Source organism: Amphiprion ocellaris, chromosome 18, assembly GCF_022539595.1.
Source record: "Amphiprion ocellaris isolate individual 3 ecotype Okinawa chromosome 18, ASM2253959v1, whole genome shotgun sequence".
Taxonomy (NCBI): Eukaryota; Metazoa; Chordata; class Actinopteri; family Pomacentridae; genus Amphiprion; species Amphiprion ocellaris.
This window is the reverse complement of record NC_072783.1, coordinates 11,006,215-11,018,830: the sequence shown is the minus strand read 5'-3', so window position 1 is coordinate 11,018,830 and position 12,616 is coordinate 11,006,215. Positions and strand designations below refer to the sequence as shown.

The following is a 12,616-nucleotide window of genomic DNA, read 5'->3' as shown; positions in this document are numbered from 1 at the left end:
ACATTTTCTTTTACTCACATGGACATATGGGTGCATGTGCCTTGTTTGGCCGGGAAAGTTAGAAATGTTAGAAAACGGTAACTTTAAGGAGAGGTGGATTCACTTGCATCCTGGTAGAACATATGGTACCTGCACATTTCAGCTTCAGTTTCACTGAGTGCATCAATAAAACACGATGCGAGTTTGCAGGAGTCAAGTTGCAGTCATACTCACCAGTCTGCTGCTCTGTCACAAAAAAAGAAAAGGGAGGAAGTGTTGGGATTGCATTAACTGGGGGACAGCATTCCTAACTATTCATTTACACCCTAGTTGTCATCAAGCTTTCAGTGGTTGCAGATGGTATTAATAACTAATAATTATACTTTCCATATTTGCATTAGTGCATGATGTCAATGATGTCTTCTCAGGTCCGTGCAGTGAAACATGTATAAACATTTAGATGTATGCAGACACACGCTGTAATATAAACAAACCCTGTGCATGTCTGTTGTCCATGGCTGTCTATTAGTCAATTAAGGCAAAAAATGTCGCTGCTTCCTAATTGCTAAGTGGAATAATGTCTGTTTATTCGGTCTTTGTTGGGGTTCTGTCTATACTTTTCTGTGGTCTCCACCTTACTATGTGAAGGGACATATGTTGTGAACTGGCACTAAGTAGATTAAACTGAATTGAACTGAATTGTATTCACATTACAGCAGAAAAACAGAGCCCATTCTTCATTGATCGGTGCAGAACTAAGTTGTTGCACCTTAGCCGCAATGCTAATGTTCATAGCAGGAAATTGCTGCCTCTTAGATACTTAAGAAGATTCTTTACTGAAGTCTGAGATCTGAGCTCCTCCTTTCTTCTCATCATGTACCAGGAGCAGATGTGCATACTAAATTGTTTGTGAGCTCTGGGAATCTTACTCTTGCCATAATAATAATAATAATAATAAGTCAAATAATATTAATTACATTACATGGGAGAGAAGATGCAAATTTACTGACATGCAATATAAATGAATGGATAGTGAAAGAGAGCAGAGGAGAAGTGGTCATTGCATCATGGGAGATCCCCCAGCAGCCTAGGCCTATCACAGCATAACTAAGGGTTGGTGCAGCATTACCTGAGCCAGTTGTAGCCATTTACTAAAAAGAACATTTTTAAACCTAATTATGAAAGTAGAGGGCCTGATAGCTGAAAGCACAGCCTCTCATTCTGCTTTTGGTACTTTTCAGTGTCCCACTGATCTGCTAATAGCATTATGGAAACCCGCACAAAGCGGTCACTACTTAGATAAAAGTTAGGAGGTGGGTGCTCAGCATGCACTGACATAGAAATGTGTTGGTGCAGTTTCTTCAGAAGTGAGAGTCCTCTGCTTGGTTGGGAGCAATGACATATCTAAATATGTTCAGATTAATATTAATATTAATATTAAATATTTAATAGTTTTTTAATATTTTTAATAGTTTTCTGAACTAAATTGAATATGGGTGTTTGTAAGGTTCCATGTCTGTGTTTATAGAAAGAAAAAAGTCTACTTAATTTGTATTTGGCTATCATCTGCTTCAAATTAGTCTCCTTGTAAAGTGATACAAAAAAAAAAAAGTAAAGTGATACAGTACCCCTAGCACTGCTGCAGTGCTTGGAATGTTTGAAACACGTGCATCTTTGTTACATAAAAAACAATCATGTATTTTGCTTCTTTTGTACATTTATTACAGGGCTTCTGGACATATGACAAGATCTGCTGGGTCAAAAATATGAATGCAGCAACTCGAATCATCAGTTTTGGTGATGTAGAAAGCTGTGTTAATACAGTTTATTGAGTGACATGGTCCCCTACTCTGCTGTGAAGAATTACAATTGACTAAAAACTACTGCTATTTACTTGGATACTGCAATGCTAAAGATTAAGAGCAGTAAAGAGCGTCTCACTTGATGAGGAGGAGAGCAGAACCCTACACTATTTTAGTAACCAGACAGGAGAAAGCAAATCTCACACATTGTACAAAGATGAGTTGTAGTAGGACAACCAAGAACTGCACTGTCTATTATAAACTATGCTGAGGGGAAGAGGACTAGCTTTGGATGCAGACTGATAAACAACATGAATATAATCTAGTGTTGGTTAGATAAGTTGTAGAGCCTGGTTTAGAACACCAATACAGAAGTACATTTTCTTCACAATACAGGGAGTAATCGGTTTATGATGTCCTCGACTTATGGCATTACGTCGTTCATATTTATAAGTGGGTCTTTGGTTTACGACGTACAGTGTTTCATCGTTATGTCGGAACTGGTTACGTGGAACTAGGTGGCGAATGGAGCGGACGAATAAGTCGTCACATGGCGCGATAAGACGGCTTTGTTTACATTCGTTTACATTTACATGTATTTATGCAGTTTTATTCTGTTCTTGTTGCAGTTTTCGCTCTGTAATGTGTGTGAAGAGCCACAGTAAAGAAGTCAAGTTTGCTACGACTCACAATTCATTCTGCAAACACGAGTTTAACTAGTTGGACAGCTGCAGCTACCATGACCATTTTCTTTGCCATCAGAAGAGTCTCACTTCCGCTTGGGGGCTATAATGAAGGGCAAAAAGTTAGCGAATGTAGCACAATCCAAGGTGGCGTACAACCGCAGAATGTAAACAAATCCATTTTATAGCGCTGTGTGACGACGTATTCGTTCGCTCCGCTCGCCAACTAGTTCCACATAGCCAGTTCCAACTTAATGACGAAACGCCGTAGGTCGAGGACGTCATAAACCGAGGACCTCCTGTATATAAAATACAAATAAGAAAAACTGAAGAACACAAGGATATCTTGCTAAAGGCTACAGCTATCTATAAGAGGTTTACTGTGCCTCTGGGCCTGTAGCTAACTTCTGGAGTACCTGGAACATCTTTTTAAAGTAAGTATGTATTTGGTGTGTTTAATTTCTTGCAGTGGTATACAAGTGTTGTCGAGACAATAACTCATGAATAGACGTTAGATTTGAGCCCGATTACCGGTGTTATGCTTTCTGCATCTTTGAGTACACAAAGGGTCTGCTTGGGTCCATGTGACTTAAATTTTGACATTCACCCAAGTTCATGAGAGTCTGCAAACATCAGTGTGCAACCCCAAAATTTGTATCACCACAGCACATGAGTGAAATACATAGATGGTGATTTGCTCTGGAATGGAGTACTAAAGGAAGACTAGAAGAAGTATTGTAATAGCAAGAACTATGCATCTGTGCTGTCCACAGCAGTCTGTGTTCACATCCACATGGCAGTATAATCAAGGCTTCACCCTAGTGGTCATTCTCCACTGCCCTCCAGCTCTAGCTTCATGCGATGTCTAAGTTTAACCTTACCAGTCCACTCAGAGGCTGCAAAAGGCTGATGTCAGGTGTTTTTTTTTTCTTCTCGCTTTTAATAGAAGGCAGTTATTCACAGACGGGGCCAGTAAATGTCTACTATAGCCTCAGGAAGGTAAAATGGCTGCTGTATATTTCACTTAGGTCACATTTTAACGTCCTCCCTGCTGATGAGATGAAGGAGGGAGCGATAGAAAAAACATGCTGCCAGAGACAGAAAGTGAAGGAAGGGGTTAGGAAGTGGAAGATAAAAGAAAGGTGGAAGAGAGACAGAGGCAGGATGAGGCTGAAACAGATAAATTAGACTTCATCTCAGTGGCTCTGCGTTTCACTCTCTCCTCTACATTTATCATTCCCATGAGAGAGAGTGTGTGTGTGAGTGAGTGAGTGTGTGTGTGCGCGTGAGCGGGGAGGGAGTTCATGATGAGGCCACCAATTAACCGGTGTAGTAGTGCTGGTCCAGGCAGCAGAGAGACAATGTTGTGCATGTGCGTTAACAGTGTCTGCCTGCTGTGAGTTAGTCTGCTGATGTGTTGGTTTTTTTTGGCTTGTGAGACAGGTAAATGTGTGGGTTTGTGTTCTCTATCCCTCTCTCTTGTTCTAACTCTTTCAAACATACACGTTTTACCCTCTCACTCATCCACCCACACACACACACACACACACACACACACACACACACACACACACACACACACACACACACACACACACACACACACACACACACAGACAGGAACACACAAACACACACTGACATTCCATTTGTTAGTGTCAGTGTGTGTTCAGTCATGCAGCAGCAGCCCAGTCTGGCTAATACCTCAGCCTGCCATGTGACTGTCTGCCCGCCTGCCACCGCCTACTTTGATATGGAAATCCAGCCAGAAGAGCCTGGAAAGCCCTAAAGAGAGACAGGGGGAGTGAGAGAGCAGGGAGGACAGCAGAAAGCATTAAAAAAAAAGTGAGGAAAAAGGTATTAAACCTCTGTTCACCTTCACTGCTGCTGGTCTGAGAGGATAAAGAGGCATGTGATAAAAGGACAAAGACATGGGAAGGGTATCATCGAAAGCTTATCAAGCTAAGAGAGGGATAAAATCCAAAATGAAAGTCTTTAAGTGTTCAATATATGTATATGTCTGTTTATTTGTTAGAGTAGATCAAAGCAGAGTTAGTGGAATAAAAGACATTGCATCAGCTGTACTTAAAGCAGTTCAATTGTGCTGCTCAATCACAGATTCCCTTTGCCAGATTTAGTAACAAAAACTGCTAGAACATCAGGGTTTTTTAATCTTTGTAGTTTTGTTTTCTTACCACATTTCCATGAATGGGTTCAGATTCCAATCAAATATTCATAAATGTCAAATATCCTATGTTTAAGAACTTGTTAGCATCTGCCATCAAATTGTCAGTACTGGTGAAATCCTGCAGAGCTGAGATGACAACGCAGCTGTGCGTTTAAGCAATAATTCAAGTCCTTCTCTTTGTGTGTTTGTTTGTAGGTCCGGTGGATGATGTACTGGATTGTATTTGCCCTCTACACTGTTGTGGAGACTATCACTGACCTAACACTAGCATGGTGAGTTCAGTAAACACACGGACACGACCTAAATGCACAACTGTCAGTCTCATTGAAACTCAATCTAAACAGACCTTTCATACTGTATCTGTCTATCACTGCATCACTGCATGCTGGCCTTCCACTTCTATCTGAAGCGGATATTTTCTCAGTGATGCAGATGTGTGAAATATTAGTGTTAGCTATGTTTGTGTTAATTAGGGTGATCTTGTCATAATGGAAAAAATTACTAGACCACCCTTGTTTTCTTCAATTTCTTGTTCATTTTAATGTCTGGTACAACTACATTTACATTTGTTTGGACAAATACACTGATAACAACAAAAGTAGCTCATAAGAGTGTCATTTAAGAGCTGATATCTAGTCATTTTCCATGTTTTTCTTGATAATAACCAAAATCAGTTCTTCCATCATTAGCTATGGCACTGTACTGCCAAAAACAGCTCGTAGGCATTCCATGCTTTCTTTTCTGTCTGTTTTAGTCACATGATGCACACAGGAGTTAGTACTTGATTGATAACTGTTGTTTGTGATGACTGCAGCCATGCGTCTCTTCATGCTCTCCACCAGCTTCTGACATTGTTCTGCTGTCACAGCAGCCCATTCCTGTTGCACAAATTCTAACAAATTTGCTTTGTTTTTGGGCTTGTGGTTCTCCATTTTGCGTTTGATGATTTTCCACAGGTTTTCAGTGGGATTTAGATCTGGTGATTGAACAGATCAAGGCATAGTTCCAGTGTTCTGGTTCTCCATCCAGGCTTTAACTGACCTTGCCGTGCGGCAAGGGGCATTGTCTTGTTGGAAAATCCCGTCATTGGAGGCAGGAAAGAGTTTTCCAGCTGATGAAAGAAGACTGTTTTCAAGAGTAGCCCTGTACATGACCTGGTTCATTTGCCCTTCACACAATTGCATTTGCCCTGTTCCACCCAGACCGAAACAACCCCAGATTGTCACTGATCCACCCCCATGTTTTACTGTAGGGGCAGACAGTCTGGTTTGTAGCTTCTCCAGGCTTCCTCCTAACCAGTAATTTGGCTGGAGTGGGCATCAAGTGAAAATAAGCTGCATTTTTTGTCGTGTTCATTGTATTCTTCAGGTAATATACCTTTAGTGGTACCAGGCATTGAAATGAACACGAAATTGAAGAAAACAAGGGTGGTCTAATCATTTTTTCCACGACTGTATTTCCACTGCATATTTCCACTAATCTGGAGCTTCAGTTACCATTGAAAAAGCTTTGTGAATCTTTGATATTTTTCTGTGACATTTCAGACATATGGTATGTTGTAATGTTTTTAGGCACTATATTCTTATTTTTTTGGTCAGCACCAGCAGGAAGGCATCTCTTTGGTTCCAGTTTCATTCTGCAGCAAAACAACAAGCTTAAACATACAACCAGTGTCCTTAAGAGCTATCTTCAGCCACAAAAAGAGTTGAGCAACAGATGGTCTGGCTCAAACAAAGCACTAATCTCAGCATCACTGAGTCGGTCTGGGATTACATGAAGAGACAGAAGACCCTGAGACAGACTGAATCCACAGAAGAACCGTGGAAAGTTTTTCAAGATGCTAGAAGAACCATCCTGCCAGTTACCTTGAAAAAAACAAGGTACAATAGGACTGAGGACAGTGTTACTAAAGTCCTTATGGACAAGTCAGATTGTCAGATGAGGCTGCTATCTGAATGAATTGGGAGAGATCCATAGATGTAATTTCTAAGGTCACAGGGGAATAAAAACAGCATGTATAGAATTACAAGTAAAATCAGATCAAAACCATTTAAAAAGCTTGGTGAAATTGCCCCAAAATAAGGTTTAAAGATTCTACTTCTAGTATGCGTGTTCACTGTTTCACAACACTGTGCTTGCCTCAGTTTGTCAACATGCTAAGCTTAATGTTTCCTGCTTTGGCTGTTACAAAGCCAATGGTAGATTTATTTCTATGGAGGGACAGACCAACTTTAGTGTCACGGATTTCTGTTGAGAATTTTTTAAGTGGCAACTTCAGTGCACATTTCCAGACAGTCTGTCAAAGAGGACCACAGTGGTGATGATTGATGTGTACCATATGAAAAAAGACAGCCTGAAAGAGAAGTATAATGCCTCCTTCTTCTGTCATCTCCTCACGACTGGCCAGTCACAGTGTTTTTGGTTGCTATATTTTTGTAAAGTTAACGCAGACACAGTCACCCTCCTGACTGGTGTCGGAAAAATGTGGACAGGCAGCTCAGACAGATCATAAATCCGGGTTGAGCCCCGCCCCCAACCACAGATTGGTTGCGATTGAGCACCTCTCTTTTTCATTAAAAGCTAAGTTTGCTTGGGGCGCCTATGTAGCTCAACAGGTTGAGCGGGCAACCCATAAACTGGGGCTATAGTTCCTATGCAGCCATCATGGGTTCGATTCCCGCCCATGACCCTTTGCTGCAGGTCATTCCCCCATTCTTCTCCACATTTTCCTGTCTTCCTCTCACTGTGACTGTCAAATATAGCTGCAAAAGAGCCAAAAAAATATTTTAAAAAAGAGTTAAGTTATGCATAAAAACTGACATTGAAAAGTGTGGTGTACCAACACATAATTTAGGTGAATCCCAAACTCTTCATCGTGGCTATGGGCTCCTACATTCTGTCATTTTGAAGAGGATGCCATGCCACACTCTATTTATTCTGACAGTAATAAATGATAAAGAAAATCCACAGTGTCATGAGCTGACTGCTTCACTCTCCTGTCCTACAAGAGGGCTGAGAATGTGGATTGACAGTGGGTGTGGAGTTTGAAGGTAGGTTTATGACTGGCTGGTCAACAGTACATTCATAATTACTGGGAGCTACACGTTCAGGCATGGTGTTGTGAGGGAGGAACAGGGGACTAAGTCCCAGCAGATGATCACTGATCTCTGATGTAATGCAGAGTACAAGTGGGGGAACAATAGCTTTGTTGTATCTGCAGCCACCCAACCTAACTACAGCCACCTGAATCTGACCCACAGCCACCGATTGCAGGATGCTTGTAACCATAACTTTGACTAACTGTGTGTTGAAGTATTGAGTAAATACAGCCTGACATTTTATGGAGTAAACTGAGTTTATTCACACTGCATAAGGGCATAAGAGGACTCCAGGGCTGCATGTGTTTAAGAGAGAGAGGCAAAGAGGGGACGAGAAAGTGAGCTGGTAATCACAGCCCAACCCATGCAATGGAAGTTAACTTAAACAAAACAGCTGCTCTCTCACTTTTTGAACCGATCCACCTGGACCTGCGACATTAAGGCGCTACCAGTGAAAATGTTCAGTCACTCCTGATAGATTTTTGGTGTCAAATGTGATGAAAATGCACTGTGGAGCTGTATGCTGTGGGAAACACTTGTCATTTTGTAAAAAAAATCACCATATTGTTTTGGTGTGTGCTGTACTCCAATTTCTTCCACACTTGACTTTTTTACCTGAAGACTGTTGCTCCTTCTGAATGACCTCTTCTCCTTAGATCGGGAGTGTCAAACATACGGCCTACGGGCCAAAACCGGCCCACCAGAGGGTCCAATCCAGCCCGCAGGATGACTTTGCAAAGTGGAAAAATTACAGAAGTGAAAATGAATCCTTACTGTGAAAATATTTAAAGACACTGAACACTGTGCAAAATAATGTGAGTCAGCAGCTTCCTTGTGACAGAGTTTGGTTTTCTGGGACCTTATTATTGGTGCACTGCCACAACTTTTACACTTTTTTATGTATAAATTTAACACATTAACGAGGCAGGGGGATAACTTCATATTTTCCTTAATAGTTCCCAGTTTAATTTGTGTGACATCAGTTCAGGTGGTCAGGATTACTACACCGATGTGGAAATGAAAGCAAATTTAAAACAATTTCTAGATTCTTGACAAGTTGTAAAATACTGTATTGTTGAGTTCCAGATACCTGCGACCAAATGTTTTGTTTCTTTGTAGACAGACTGATCTGTAAGTTGTAATACATAAATGATAAACTGAGGCATAATATTGTTAAAATTTCTCTTATTTTTCTTAAGAAATTTCAGGTTGTTCATAATGTGGGATGGCCTGCTTTAGCCACCAGAAGGATCCATCATTGGTATACTTTCACCTACAAGGCAATAGTTGGACTACTGCCCACCTACATTTGCTCCTTAGCTGCACAGAAAAGTTCTGATCTTCACTCGCTCCGTTCACAGGATCATTTGTTGCTTTCTGTTCCATATGTTTGTACTGAACTGGGTAAAAACGCTTTTGTTTATTTTGCACCTTCTGCCTAGAATATGTTGCAGAAAGACTGGAAATGAACCGAGTTCATCTCATTGAGTACCTTTGAATTAAACTGCGAGTTCTTGAGACCACTTCCACAACATGCATCTGTTTTTTATAACTTGCTTGTAAATTTTGTTTTTTTTGTTCATATTTTAATTGTTTTAACTATGTAATATTATAATTGTGCTTTGTACTTGCTGCTGCCTGTCTTGGCCAGGACTCCTTTGAAAAAGAGGTTCTTAATCTCAACGGAATCTCTCCTGGTTAAATAAAGGTTAAATAAAATTTTAAAAAATAATGTTCTTTAAAAAGATAGCTCATTAAATGTGAACATTTTCAGAATGTAATTTTTTGCACTAAAACAAAGGAAAAATTTGGAGTTGATGTTATTTCTAGGTTATTATGCTGTGATTTTACTGGTCCGGCCCACAGATCAAATTGGGCTGAATGTGGCCCCTGAACTAGAATAAGTTTGACACCCCTGCCTTAGATAGTAATGAGGGTGTTGATATGTTGATTTGTCCAACAGGCTGTCTCCGCTGGTCTTCTGCTTAGTACCGGGTAAACAGTGCAGCAGTAAAATGACAGCAGTAAGCGTCTGCACAACTAATCACAATCAGTACTCGGCTTGCAAAGGTCTTCCTGAGCTGTACCATGGTGACGTTCCAAGAACTCCACAACATGGGTGGAGAACAGCAGAGGCAGTAGCTGCACATTTTCTTGCATTGGTTCTTGCAGTGGAAAAGAACAATGATGCATCACACATTAATGTGGGGATACTCCCTTTGTGTGTGTGTACATGTCCAGGTTTCCTCTGTACTACGAGCTGAAGATAGCTTTTGTGATCTGGCTGCTGTCCCCCTACACCAGAGGAGCAAGTCTTATTTACAGGAAGTGTTTGCACCCTCTGCTGTCCTCCAGAGAGCGGGTAAGATCATCCATCCATCCACGTCTGCCTCTGTGTACGTGGGTTATTTGTTGTTGAGAATATTGTGGTCACGCTGCTTTTTACTTGATTAAACTGTCTTCAAGAAAAGAGTTATTGATTGTCTTCCTCTAGGAAATAGACGAGTATATTGTGCAGGCCAAGGAGAGGAGCTATGAAACCATGGTCAACTTTGGCAAGCAGGGACTGAGCATTGCAGCCACCGCCGCTGTCTCTGCAGCTGTCAAGGCAAGTGTCTCTGGAACACTCAGTGTCCTATTTGGCTTTCTTGTGAATGTCAGTTATGGAGGTACTGTCACTAGCAGTTTACTTAAGGTGTTTTTTTCTGTGTTTACCCAAAATGTGTAATTCCAGATGCAGCTTTTGTCCTATTTCTCACTCCTCTTGTTTTACCTCTTTTTGTCTAAAAGCAACAGCGCCCTCTGCCTGTTTTCATACCGTATAGCAATCCAGCAGATTGTGTCAAATTCAGTCGTCAGGCACAGAATGTTCTGGTTCAGCTTGATAAATCACATGCAACATATCAAGGACAGAGATCATGTTATTAGTGTGTAAATGAATGCAGAGGAGCTGAATTCAACACAGCAGGCAGTCGTGAATGAGATGTTTACTTGACTATTTAAAGCACTGCATCCTCTGTGTGCATGTCTCTAAAGTACCCAGTTGTCCCTCAGCGACCTCTTACTGCACAGACAGTAGAAATAAAGTGCACGTGTCTGGTTTTGTTAGCATTGTGTGAATCCCTGTGTGAGTCAAGTAATCCCTGCTGATCTCCTGACATGTTTCGCTGCACTGAGGTGGGAATCCACAACTAAACAGAATGAATCGTGTCAGGTCATTAGATCCACATTCAGCAGGAGCCTTCAAGCTCCAAATAATTTGGCTTCAAACATGAACACTGGCTTCACGAGACGCTCTTATTATATGTTGAGCAGAAGCTGAATGAAGACAGCCAAGGTGCAAAAATAAATGCTCTTTCTATTACTGGAGAAAAAGAGCAAACAATGATGTGCTCTTCCTGAAGAAAAACAGAAGCTGTTGCAGGCTTTTGGAATTTTTAGAGTTGTCTGCCACTTTTTTTTTCTGTATTTGAGCTTATTTTGTGAGCGTGTACTGCTTCAAACTTGTCAAAACTGGATGATCTTCAACTTTTTCATGTTGTCATATGATTCATTTTCCCTATAAAATGTCTAGAAATAGTTTCTCATAACTTATTCAAGTTTTTCGAAGCTAGGACCAGATTTCTTAAATCCATTTCTTCCTGAACCAAGAACGGGTTGTGTACATAACCACAGGATACCTCAACAATCCAATCATAACAGAGGCACAAGTGTGAATGTAGACTCGGTAAGTAGAGACATTTTAGGAGTCTTTGGACAAATTAGCCTTGGTAAAATGCCACAGTGTCTTCTGTATAACTGGAAATCTATTCGAGTTAGACTGTAGTATAGTATAGTATAGATAGATAGACGGACAGATACTTTATCAATCCCAAGGGAAATTCAAGTGTTCATCAGCTTTCATACAACAAAAATGGCAGGTTAGTAACAAGATTAACATTAAAGGTTAGTATATACAGTGGTCTCTCGCCATATCACGGTTCAATTTTTGTGGTTTCGCTGTATCGCAGATTTTTAAATTGCATTTCGTATCACAGATTTTTTGCTATATCTCAGGATTTTGCAGTATATAGGTTTTTATATATATTTATTATTGTGGCGAGCTGTGTTGAAGAATGAAGCTGGAGAAGGAATATCTGCTTTTTATGCACTCTGCAACTGGGACATGCTTTTATTCTGACACGCTCATAAATTAGCACTTGAGAAAATGTGGCAGGAAGTCCCTCAAACATAGGAAGTCCTGACAACATAACATTTAACCAAACTTACTAGGCTAACTAAACCACTAAAATACAACAAAAAACTAACCCTAATAGCAATGTAACACTAACAGAAACCACAATAATGACATTTAAACCCCCAACACCCTAAACTCCCATGGTGCATTGCAGCACAGCAGTTCAGTCATACACCAGCTCTGTGATCGCTACATTTTTAAAATTATTTTTGCAGTAAAATAAGCATTTACTAGCCTAAAAAATTGAAAACAATATAAAAAAAATAAATAAAAATAATAACCAAAGCATGTTTAAAGAATATTTTATTGAAATAAAATGCGTAGCATACAGTGCTTTGCTCTGTTTGGCTCAGCGACCGTAGCATCAGTGTCCTCTGTCTCCTGTGTAGCAGCCTTCAGCATCTGGCCTTGTCCATTTCACATAGACGTCTGGTCACTGCGCATAGTGTTGCTCTGCGGTGATGTGTGGAGTGTGCGGTGGGTTTATAAAGCCTTAAAATATATATAAATAATAAGATAATATGGTTGCTACTTCATGGATTTTCATCTTTCTCAGGGGGCTCTGAGACGTAAGGGACCACTGTACTCTAAAAGACATGCTCTTCAACACTATAAACAAAGAAACTTCT

General features: G+C 40.5%; 1 protein-coding gene across 1 annotated transcript in view; it reads left to right on the top strand.

Annotated features, from left to right (window-relative positions):
- The window catches only part of reep3b (receptor accessory protein 3b), a 54,401-nt gene that overhangs the window by 24,530 nt on the left and 17,255 nt on the right, over window positions 1-12,616 (top strand). The window contains exons 3-5 of the mRNA XM_055004663.1: window positions 4,848-4,924; window positions 9,992-10,112; window positions 10,245-10,358. Coding sequence (XP_054860638.1) covers window positions 4,848-4,924; window positions 9,992-10,112; window positions 10,245-10,358 — 312 coding nt within the window. The remainder of the gene's footprint in view (window positions 1-4,847; window positions 4,925-9,991; window positions 10,113-10,244; window positions 10,359-12,616) is intronic.